A 12,681-nucleotide genomic window follows, 5' to 3' on the forward strand; every position below is an offset into this window, starting at 1 on the left:
TCAGCACTTTGTGAAAACCAGGCCTCTCGACCATGTCTTAAGTTAGGCACTCAAAAAATCACTAGTCACTATGTACAATTTAGGCCTAATTTTCAAAGATGCTGAGCACCCACATTTCCAACATAAGTCAGTGGAAGATGTAGGGGTTCAAGAGCCTCTGAAAATCAGGACCTATATGACTGCAACCTTGGGATGGTGTTCCATACAAACCCCTTATTTTCAATTACTTATCATATTGGCATTAAAAATCCTCCCAAATTGACACTTGATATGCCTGAACTCAGGCTATGAATGAATGTGTATATTTGCCAAGTTTAAAAGAGAAATATAGGAATTTTGGAGGTGACAGGGAATATTAACGTAACCGACAGACATTTTAACATACATCTCAAAGAGTGCTACCTGAGAGTCAGCATCTTTCACGTTTAATCCTAATTTTCCAACATGCTTGTTGACAAATTGCAAAAGCACCTAAAGAATGGGAGGGGGGAAAATGGAATTTTTAGAGAATTCGTTAATTATATCTTATAATGCAAATGTCAATGCCTGTTTAACGTTTAAAAGTTACCTTTTTCACAGCATCCAGTTTGTCCGGTGCATGTGAGAATAATTCATCAAAGGCATCAGCTTCTATGGCAAAATATTCAATAAATGTTAATTGGGATTCTCTGGAGTAACTACTAGACCAGTGGTTAAAATAAACTGAACTGGGAGTGTGGGAACCCTCCCTGTAGAAGCCCAGGAGAAGTCGAGTTGAGGAAGAGCACTGCTCCCTGATATTCTCTTCCCCACTTCATATAAAAGAGAAGAGAGAGCTGTGCTTCCCCTGACTTTAACTCCTATGTCAGACAAAATAGTTTGTTTTTAATCAGCTTCCCTAATTTTCACAGGCATGGGTTCTCATAGTTTGTGCTGCCATTAGCATGAGCCCTAGGCAAGCTGCAGTTCCATGGGCCCTATAGTTCATCTCTTTTCATGTCCGCACCTTAACCCTGAACATTTGCAATAAAAATCAGTAGAAAATAAGTGGCATATATTACCATTCTTCAGTACCTGAAATTTCCATTGACATCAATGGGAGTTTTGTACAAAAACTGAGGGTGGAGAATGGCCCTACATTCAGTGATAGAAATATTTGCCCATAATTCTAAATCCATAGATTTGAAGGTCAGAAGGGACCAGTCTGACCTCCTGCATAACACAGAGCATAGAACCTCACCCAGTAATTTTGAGTAACATTACATGTGAGAATTAGGGCTGGAAATTGGAATGAAATTCGGACATTTTCAGTGAAAAATGGAAATGAAATTTTTGTGAATTCCCACCCCAGTGACCCATGAACACAATTGCTTTTGCCTGAGATGAACAAAGTTCTCCAACTCGATTAAAGTCAGGGGCATTATGCCAGCGTAATTAAGAAGAGATTGGGGCTTCTATGGTGTGGGAAGTGAATTCAGCTTTGTTTAGGAGAGAGACTACTCATCAAAATTGGCAGCTATACTACATAAGTATTGAGAGAGTGCCACTGGATCTCATTCTCCCTATTCAATTGTGGGTTCAGTATTGTTGGGAAACAAAGAATAATAAATCAATAGCAGGAATGTGTGTAAATCCTACAGCATTGTCACAAACTAGAGAGCCTTCTTCTGGAGCTAAGCTTTGTGTTTTTCTTCCTTACTTTAAGCAAGATATATTTTTTAAAAAATAGATTAAAGACTGAAGAGTGAATTAAGGTTTCTTCCTTTGACAGATTCATCTGCAGGTTTTCTGCATTGTCTCAGTTTATAAATGAAGACCACTTAATGAAATAACTGATAAAAAATAAATACATGTTCAATGAAATACTTTGTCTCTGCACTGGCTGTTACTGGTCATATGAATTGCACAGAAGAGAATTAAAGCAGCCCCATTTATTCACTGAGGGTGAAATTTACCCCTTTGCAGATAGCAAGGCTCAAACAGGCCTTGTAAGTCCCCAAAATGGAGCATAAGTGGTATAGAAGCCTTCTGCTGACCCTCTTCACCAGGGTGAATTTCACAATGAAATGTTTTACTTCCTTTGGTGGTTCTGATGGTACATTCAGCTTTGGATTAACCTGGTTGTTAAGGTCTGTTATCAAATGATAATAAAGTTTCAAAACGTTATTTTGCAAACTAAAGAAAATAGACCTGAATGAAACTGGCAGCAAGTCAGAAGCCCAATTCTACAGCTATTACACACATGAATAGTTCAACTGAAGTAAATGGGATTCATCTCACTTCACCCCTCCATCATTTTGCCTCCCTCGATTTTATTTCTCATTGCCAGTATGGCTTTAGGCTCTCCTGTGGGGTGATCAAGTGGAACCATGATGGGCCCAGTTCTGATCTCCTCCCAGTATTATACCATTGTAACTCCACTGGATCTCATGGGGATAGCCCTGATTTATCATTACGTCAGTGAGATCCGAATTGGATACATACAACTTTTGAAAACAGTATGCAGTAAAGAAACACTGAATTTGGCCTTCAGAGTACTTACTTGACTGGCCTTCTAAATTCTCTCTAAAGATTCAACAACAAAAAGAGAATTAGCAAAAACATATAGCAGAACTAATCCAATTTCTAAGCAAAGCATATCTGTGCCATAAGGATCCCTATGAAGTAGGAGATAGAATACAGAACCTCACCAGTTATTTGCCAGAGGTAGCTTTCCAACAGACAGTTTTATAGTGCACTGTATTTATGTGTTCTTGGAAGAATATAATATTTTAATTGGCACACAGACTAACGCACATTTATTTTATAAGCACAGTTTTCCAACGAGCTGCTCACAATACTAGAATTTGAAGTTGTGTTAACATATAAAATATAATAGTTGATGATGGAACTGTAGAAGGGAAAAACTGTTTCCAGCTCACGGTGCGACCTCCATAATTTCATTGTGTCCCATGGCTGAGCTCATATAATAATTAGAGAATCTCACAAACTGAGCGAGATCAGATTGTTCTTTCTTTACTACCAAAATAAGGAAAAATTGCTGAACTCTGGTAATGTATTAATACAATAGCTATAAATTAGTAATATGTAAACTGGTTTTGTTTTTATACAATTGCAGTTTCAACCTCAGATGTATAAACCTAACATGCTTGGTTTACTAACTATGTCATTTGTCAGGTTTTGCTAAGACCAGTCAAAACCAGTAAGAGCTCTGCAAGATGAATAAATGCCTCTACTTCGTCCAATGGCAGTAGTGTTTATTTAGCATGGCAGTAGGTTTACTAAGCCCTGAAAATGCTTAAATTACTGAACCGATTGTAACTAAATGGCAACCAGACATGATGTATAATTGAACTTTTTGGTAATAGCAATTTCAGAATTTTTTTCTGATCCGGTCAATGTGTTGGTGTGACGTATTGGGAATATGTTTATATGAACTTATGACTTTCAGTTTGATTTTTATGAACTCTTTGTGTGATTATATGCTTATTTGATTCTGTATGCTGTCATGTAAAAATTACATCTTCCCTCTTTTGCAAAGGGTCTGGCACCTAAGGGGTTGACCCTCGATAAGGACAATCAATAGTTTAATAACCTGGCCCTAGGAGGACAGTGGAGACCACTGGCCAGAGATTACTGACTTACTAATGGCTGTTATCCATGGTAACAAATATAGAGGATGCTGAAGGCCACATCTAGAGTTAGTTGAACACTGATTCATTGAAATCAAAATGTTCTGATGAAAATTTTGTGAGGAAGGTTTCTAAAGTCCAGGATGGAGTCTTATTAGTGAGTGAGACACACCAACCCACCACAGAATAGCCAATGCCCTACGTCCACCTAGGATGTGGGTGACCCAGGTTAAAATCCCTCCTCCAAACCAGTGACTTAACCAGCGTGAATGCCCTAACCTTTGGACTATTGCCTATTATTGGGGTGGTGTATCTTTTTTCTGCCTCTCTTGTATTCATTCATAAAATGTTTTGAAACATTGCCCTTTTGATCTGATGCAGAACAAAAACAAATTTTGAAATCTGGAATTTTTTCATAAAATGAAATTGTTGCCTTCCAACCACCCCTAGCCACAGCCCATAGGGGGCTAGAGGCTGGAATAACCCCAGGGGAAGGCCAGGAAGAGAAAAGGTCTAATAAACAGTTGTTAAAAGAAGACTTACTTTAGCAAGGGGGCCAAAACCAGAAGACAAGACTGAACAGAGAATGGTGTCAGAGGATCCTGGACTCACTGAAGGATACTGATTAATACCAAAAGAGCTCCCAGGAAGGATGAGGAAATTGAGGGAAGGTCTTGTGTTCAGGCATTTGTTGTTTCAGATATGAATATCTCTTGTGCTTTGTCTATGAGTAAAGTGTGACTGGTTTAGAAATTCCTTTGCAGAATGTGTGTGTTCCCTTGTTTTAATTCACAATGTCCCAGAAAAGTGAAACTGTAAATCAGGGTATCAACGTGGGTGGAATTCTGGAAAGCACATGCTTAAGTTATTGGAAAATGTATACAATGTATAAAACAAAATGTTTCTTCTCTTACCTGTTCTCCGTGATATATTCCACTGCATTTTCTGTCCTTAATCCTGTTAAGGTACGCTGTTAAACAGAAAGCCAATATAGAATAATATTTAACTGCAAGGACTATAGAAGGAAATGTGTTGGAGTAAAGGCAACTTTTATTAACAGTTTGCAGCTATAAACTTTAAGTTTAAAATATTCACAAGTGCTTAAGTGACTTAGGAACCTAAGTCCAACTGTCAAAAATGACTTTACTGGCGTCTTGTATGGTCAAGATCTAGATCTTCCTGTCAGAGGCTATCCATACAATAAAGCATTTAAATCCAGACTTTCCTCGATGTAAATGTGTAGAGAGCAAGCCCAAGGTATATGCATCACTTAAGTCCCATGTGTAGCCCTGCAAATAGGGATTAAGTGGACTTTAAGGGGGATATAGGCCTCATGCTATGTTCTATATGCAAGGGAACTTCACCCACAGTTAAAAATCTGACTCAGTATTGCCAGCTTCCACAATTATATCACAAGTTGTGGGATATGTGATGTTTTTCTTAAAGCCCCAGATCCTAGAGTCATGTAACTATGTGAGGATCTCAGTTTTCATTTCATTACCTAAATAAATAAAATTCTGAAGGTAAATTCCTAGCCCTCATAGGTGTGGAGAAAAGCTTGAAAATGTGACCCAAGTGCACCCTAAAGTCACAAAAATCAGAAAGTAAATAAAAAGCCCAAATTTTTAAAAGAAAAATCTCATTATTTTTAGGCCAATCTCAGGATTTTGGGAAGCAGACAAATGAATTTTGAACAGTTGGGGTTATAATCAGTTATAATTTTCCATCCACCAAGAGTAACTCTGCTTTCAGTCTGAATGCCTTTTATTTTACATTAAGTGGAAACAGCAAAAGCGTAGCAGGAAAGTCTCAATGACAAAGCATTGTGTTTGTAGTCTCTGTAGAACGCTACCTCTGAACTGAACACAAAATGGCTGGTTACTCCTGCAAACAACAGATTTCTAGAATTAAAAGGTGAATTACACAGAAAACAAAAGCAGAACAGTTATACAGTGATATTCACCACACTTTTCTTCCACTGTATTTTTTAATTTCTTGTGAGATTTCTGTGACCCCATGGCAGCAAAGGAAAGAGCCATAATTACCTCAATGATTATTACTTCCACACTAATATTTGAAGGGATAGGCAGATCAGGTTGGAAGTGCTTTGCTATTGCAATCAGAAGATATAATGTGCTCAGTAAGTCCTTCTGGAAGATAGCTGTTTCATGCAAAGAAAGCAAATTATAAGTAATGTGCAAACTCATTACAGCCTAATAATAATACTTTGCATTCCCATTGCCCCTTCCTGAGAACATTCTAGTGCTTTACAACCAAAATATGAAATATGCCTCCAAATATGCTTGTGAGGAAGGGCAGATTAGTCCCATTTTATAGCTGTGGGAATGAGGCACAGAAAGATTAAAGAGACCTGTTCAGGGTCAAATAGGAAGTCTGCAGTTAGACACAGGAGAACTGGGTTCAGTTCCTGGCTATATTTCAGTGCCTTAACCCCAAGATCATCCGTCCTTTAGCAACATCATCTTAGCCAAGTAAAACCCCAGAACAATGTATTTTTATGAGGTAATTTCCTTGCATTTTACTTCTCCACATACAATCAACACTCCATTTCAGCTGGCTCTCTTCTAGTTGTAAACACTGGCCCACAGCTTCCAGAATAACAGCAAGTTTACGCTTCTGTTTTTTTTCCGTCAGTGCCATCTTCTCAACATCCAGCCTGAGAGATCCTAGTTTTTCTGAGATGGAGCATAGTTAAAACAAAACAAAGCAAGATTGATGTGTTTTAACAGCACTGTAGAGACAATACAAAATCATAGCAGAAATACCAAAAAAAGTCTTGATGTAAGTGATCAGTATAATTTAATAAATTATATAACGCAGACCCAAAACCTGCAATTGGATGTGCATAGGTACTCCCTTGGGTTCATGCAGAATCTCACTGACATCAATAAGGCTCCGCACATGGTTCTGACTGCATGGTTCTGATTGCCCTGCAGATTGACTTTTAGCCACAAGTGGTCCACACCCTGGGTTTTACCAGTGGGAACTGCAGGAATCCAATGAGTGAATCTGCCCTGTAGATTGGTATATGTGCTGAGCACATAGCAGTTCATATAAAAAAAAAATCTTAGCTCATAGTTGTGACATCACAGCCCCAAATTATAAAAGAAAACCAATCCTATTCATGAGCCTGGTGGCACCACTATGATTTATGAGATTTAATCAGAAGATTAGGAGGTGAGGGCCAATCCAGTTGCAGTCAAAGTAGAGTGGAGAAGAGGATGAAGACCGCAGTAATTAGAGGGACGGTCATGGGGGGAATGGTAGACCATAACTTTAGGCTGGGCATTGATTCAAGAGGCCAAACCTTCAACTAGTATAAAATTGATGTTGCTCCATTGAAGTGAATATAGCCACATTGATTTTCAGCAGCTGAAGTTCTGGCCTGAGGTCTCAGACTATGGCTTTTAAATATATATTGTGACAAAATTCCTCCTCTACCTTGGTGGATCCTGTGCTTACTGGCAGATTTTGCTCACCTCAGAGATTCACAGTAGCCCTCAGTTTGGCCACTTTCGTGGCTCAAATCTGCCATTCACTCAGATAACCTCATCACTGGCCAGCATGGGGAAAAGGAAGGAGAACAATCCCCACAGTCTCTGCTGGTCCACCTAGTGGGTCAGGGGACAGGCCAGGGACCTTCCCCTCTGGTGGGACCCACAGTCCAAGTCAACTTCTCCTGTATCCAATAGGGAGTTGGGGGGGACTTGGGCCTGCCCTCTACTCCGGGTTCCAGCCCAGGGCCTTGTGGATTGCAGCTGTCTACAGTGGCTCCTGTAACAGCTGCGTGACAGCTACAACTCCCTGGGCTACATCCCCATGGCCGCCTCTGTATCCTGAACGCAGGACCTTCCTCCTGATGCCAGATAGCATTTGTACTCCTCAGTCCTCCAGCAGCATGCCCTCTCACTCTCAGCTGCTTGCACACACTTCACTAACTGGAGTGACAGCCTTTTTAAACCAGGTGTCCTGATTAGCCTTAATTAATTCTAGCAGCTTCCCAATTGGCTACAGGTGTCCTAATTAGCCTGCCTGCCTGCCTTAATTAGCTCTAGAAAGTTCATGAGTGTTCTGGAATAGTCCCTGTTATTTTACCCAGGGAAAAGGGACCTGCTTAACCTGGAACTAATGTATCTACCTTCAACCGCTCTTTTGTAGCCATCTGGTCTGATCCTGTCACAATACATATATATGTATAATTGTAGTGGTGATTCCAGCTGGTATTTATGGTAATATCATAAATCATATTCACTGTCATGGCTTACAATGTCATCAGCACCTCTTGGAGGTGTTATAACCTCAGACTTCAAAGTTAACCTTTTTACTCTCTATATAAACAACGGAATAAAAAGACTTTCCAAAGGTTGGTGGGGAAGGGTAGATCAAGCACCTGTTCAGGATTAGAATTACCACATATGATTCACAGTGCAGTGCTCGTGTCTATTTGAGTGCATTAATAATTAGTACGATACCAGCAAGCAAAGCTGTTCTTACAGTTTAGTGTGTTTGGTTTTTATTTTATCTGTGAGCTTCTGCACTGAAGAGCATGCGAGATTTATTAGGGAGCAGAGCTCAAAGAAGCGACTTACCCAAGAGATGATGAAGTATCAGCCCATCAAACAGATCTTCTTCCAGGCTTTTTACTATGATGTGTTCCTCTTTCAGGGATGTGTTAATCCAATCTATCAAGAGCTGCAGGGAAAAATCAAACAGTCAACAATGATATATCTGTTGTTGGAACAAAAAGTGGGAAAATAAATGGTAACACTTGACCACCACAAGAGTGCACCTTTCTCCTTTGTCTTTTGTTTTGTTTTCATCCTCCATCGAGTCTCTCCTTGTCTTTATTTTATTTCAGTCCTCTCTCTCTCTCAACATCATGCCCCTATTTTCTCTTTCCAACTCTCTTCTCTCTCCATTTTCATTTTCTCTCCTCCTCACCCACATCCGCTTTATTTTCAATTCATCTCACTAAGTGGCATATACACAGTATGTAATGGAATACATCTTTGTGTGGTAAAGGAAGGTGCTCAGATTATTTGTGTCCTCTCTGCTGTGGTTGATCGAATGTGTTTCAGCACTTCAAAATATGAAATGCTTAAAGGGTAGAATTCATTCTGTGCAGAAAGCCAGTGAAACCCACCGGTGAATATGTGTTATGGGTCCTCTTCTGTGCCTGATCTGCAGAGGGTATTAGAGTAGCAGCCGTGTTAGTCTGTATTCGCAAAAAGAAAAGGAGGACTTGTGGCACCTTAGAGACTAACAAATTCATTTGAGAATAAGCTTTCGTGAGCTACAGCTCACTTCATCGGATGCATTCAGTGGAAAATAAACAGCGAATGCATCCGATGAAGTGAGCTGTAGCTCAAATAAATTGGTTAGTCTCTAAGGTGCCACAAGTACTCCTTTTCTTTTTAGAGGCTATTAGTCTGTTACAGCCCAGCTACAGAGATTTGGCTCTAGCTCAAGCTGTGACAGCTCATGCTTTAGTTCTGGAAGCCCCCAGTTCTATGGTCCATGCTCATGTCTGTCCCAATTAAACCCTACTTGGAGGGCTTAATTGGTGTATCAGTTTTGTGCTGCTTCTCTGCCCAGGGGTGAATGGAATCCTGAATAAGCCTATTTTCCCCTCATTAGACTGTTCGTCAGGCTGAAACATTCCAGTCCATATTGTTACTCTGAAGACATGCTTCTCAAAGAAAAATGTATGAAAGAAAACTTAAAAACCCTATGAGATGTTTGAAAATTCACAAGAAACTAAAAAACCTCTCTGCTCTATATTGATGAGCTCTCGAAGTGTGTGTAATGTATATTCAAAGCCAAGAGACAGCAGCATTTCACTCAGTGAACTGTGGTTCTCTCTTCACCTAATGCCTAGAGTTCAAGTTCTGACGATGCATTGGATTAGTGCAGTTTGAACTGGCAAGCTGAGGGCAGTGGCATAAGCTGATGAACTGCACTGCTGAAAATAGAGTCACAAGCTTCCTGGTTCACCTGTTTTATCTTTTAACAGCCATCTCCCTAGCCTACAGCTTAGGCAACATTGCCTTACCTCTAGCTACCAGGGTCTCCCCAGGCAGCAGTACAGAGAAGTGTATCTGAAAATACAGAAGAAAAGAACAGGTAGGGAAAAGAAAAAGAGTAGTTGAAGCAGAACTTTGCTACTAACTTCTTCTTGCTTTAAGCACTTCACATTTTACCTGTAGTTTAATAATCTTGGCAACTGAGGTGGCCCATCTTGCAGCTTATATTTCTTTGCCCCCAAAGCCACCCTGATAAGAACACCCAATTAAATCAGGAAACTAATTTAATATTTTCCACAAGTGAGTTTCTTTGCTTCTCTAAGGCAGCCCTTGAAGCGACTCCAATGTCTCCCATTATAATTGCCTTGCTAAAGGCTCGGTGTCAGAGCTGTGAACTCTCCAGACAAGGAAGACAATGCCTGCCACTCCCCGATATGCCAGAAGGAATTACTGATGGTGAGCAACATAAAGCATTCTCTCTCTTCCCCTGGCCAGTGAGGAAACGGGTGAATCCAGTGGTTCTCAAACTTTTGTACTGGTGACCCCTTTCCCATAGCAAGTCTCAGAGTGCGACCCCCCCCCCCTTATAAATTAAACACTTTTTAATATACTTAACACCATTATAAATACTGGAGGCAAATAAGGGGTTTGGGGTGGAGGCTGACAGCTTGCAACCCCCATGTAATAACCTCCCGACCCCCTGAGGGGTCCCAACCCCCAGTTTGAGAACCCCTGGGTTAGTCAGTCAAACCCAGGTTGCATGGTCTGTAACCATGAATGGGGTCAACAGCAAAGCTCACAGGAATCTTCACAATCACAGGCTAAAGAAATCTTTTATTTTGGCAACTTGTGAAGAATGAATTCAGTGTCTTTAGTGATTCCTTTTTGCTATACCACCTCTCAGATTCTCTCGTTTATTAAAATATGGTAATGGTAAACCCTGTTGCAAAAATTAAATCCTTCATGAACCGATTGTGAGCTCATTAGGTTTTAGGAAACATATAATATAGAAACACACAAATATAAGTTTAGGGATTTGTGAATATGAACTATACATACACACCAACACTCAAAGGGCATTTTTAAAATACCTGTCACAAAGTCTGTCCTATCTCGGGGCCTCTCCTTCTGCCCCTCCACCCCCACGAACATGATACAGTTCTGTGGTGACCTGGAATCCTACTTTCGACGTCTCCGACTCAAGGAATATTTCCAAAACACCTCTGAACAGCACACTAATCCACAGAAACCTTCCTACCAACACTAGAAAAAGAAGGATTCTGCGTGGACTCCTCCTGAAGGTCGAAACAACAGACTGGACTTCTACATAGAGTGCTTCCGCGGATGTGCACGGGCTGAAATTGTGGAAAAGCAGCATCATGTGCCCCATAACCTCAGCCATGCAGAACACAATGCCACCTGCAGCCTCAGAAACAACTCTGACACCATAATCAAAAAGGCTGACAAAGGAGGTGCTGTTGTCATCATGAATAGGTCGCAATATGAACGAGAGTCTGCTAAGCAGCTCTCTAAACACCACATTCTACAGGCCATTACCATCTGATCCCACTGAAGGTTACCAAAAGAAACTACACTATTTGCTCAAAAAACTCCCTGAAAAAGCACAGGAAAAAATCTGCACAGACACACCCCTAGAACTCCAACCAGGGGTATTCTATCTGCTACCCAAGATCCATAAACCTGGAAATCCTGGACACCCCATCATCTCAGGCATTGGCACCCTGACAGCAGGATTGTCTGGCTATGTAGACTCTTTCCTCAGGCCCTATGCTACCAGCACTCCCAGCTACCTTCGAGACATCACTGACTTCCTGAGGAAACTACAATCCATTGGTGATCTTCCAGAAAACACCATCCTGGCCACTATGGATGTAGAAGCCCTCTACACCAACATTCCACACAAAGATGGACTACAAGCTGTCAGGAACAGTATCCCCGATAATGTCATGGCAAACCTGGTGGCTGAACTTTGTGACTAACCCATAACTATTTCATGTTTGGGGACAATATATAGCTTCAAGTCAGCGGCACTGCTATGGGTATCCACATGGCCCCACAGTATGCCAACATTTTTATGGCTGACTTAGAACAACGCTTCCTCAGCTCTCGTCCCCTAATGCCCCTACTCTACTTGCGCTACATTGATGACATCTTCATCATCTGGACCCATGGAAAAGAAGCCCTTGAGGAATTCCACCATGATTTCAACCATTTCCATCTCACCATCAACCTCAGCCTGGACAAGTCCACACAAGAGATCCACTTCCTGGACACTGCAGTGCTAATAAATGATGGTCACATAAACACCACCCTATACCGGAAACCTACTGACCGCTATACTTACCTACATGCCTCCAGCTTTCATCCAGACCACATCACACGATCCATTGTCTACAGCCAAGCACTACGATACAACCGCATTTGCTCCAATCCCTCAGATAGAGACAAACACCTACAAAATCTCTATCAAGCGTTCTTACAACTACAATAGCCACCTGCTGAAGTGAAGAAACAGATTGACAGAGCCAGAAGAATACCCAGATGTCACCTACTCCAGGACAGGCCCAACAAAGAAAGTAACAGAACGCCACTAGCCATCACCTTCAGCCCCCAACTAAAACCTCTCCAATGCATCATCAAGGATCTACAACCTATCCTGAAGGATGATCCCTCACTCTCACAGATCTTGGGAAACAGGCCAGTCCTCGCTTACAGACAGCCCCCCAGTCTGAAGCCAATACTCACCAGCAACCACATACCACACAACAAAAACACTAACCCAGGAACCTATCCTTGCAACAAAGCCCGTTGCCAACTCTGTCCACATATCTATTCAAGGGATACCATGATAGGGCCTAATCACATCGGCCACACTATCAGAGGCTCGTTCACCTGCACATCTACCAATGTGATATATGCCATCGTGGGCCAGCAATGCCCCTCTGCCATGTACATTGGCCAAACCGAACAATCTCTGCGCAAAAGAATAAATAGACACAAATCAG

The 12,681-nt window shown here is 41.2% G+C and overlaps 1 protein-coding gene across 1 annotated transcript in view; it reads right to left on the reverse strand.

Annotated features, from left to right (window-relative positions):
• The window catches only part of PARVG (parvin gamma), a 33,174-nt gene that overhangs the window by 12,812 nt on the left and 7,681 nt on the right, over positions 1 to 12,681 (reverse strand). The window contains exons 4-10 of the mRNA XM_073316502.1: positions 8,222 to 8,324; positions 6,167 to 6,307; positions 5,657 to 5,772; positions 4,526 to 4,581; positions 2,522 to 2,544; positions 569 to 630; positions 403 to 471 (exon numbers count right to left, since the gene is read on the reverse strand). Coding sequence (XP_073172603.1) covers positions 403 to 471; positions 569 to 630; positions 2,522 to 2,544; positions 4,526 to 4,581; positions 5,657 to 5,772; positions 6,167 to 6,307; positions 8,222 to 8,324 — 570 coding nt within the window. The remainder of the gene's footprint in view (positions 1 to 402; positions 472 to 568; positions 631 to 2,521; positions 2,545 to 4,525; positions 4,582 to 5,656; positions 5,773 to 6,166; positions 6,308 to 8,221; positions 8,325 to 12,681) is intronic.

This window comes from Lepidochelys kempii, chromosome 1 (assembly GCF_965140265.1).
Source record: "Lepidochelys kempii isolate rLepKem1 chromosome 1, rLepKem1.hap2, whole genome shotgun sequence".
NCBI lineage: Eukaryota > Metazoa > Chordata > Testudines > Cheloniidae > Lepidochelys > Lepidochelys kempii.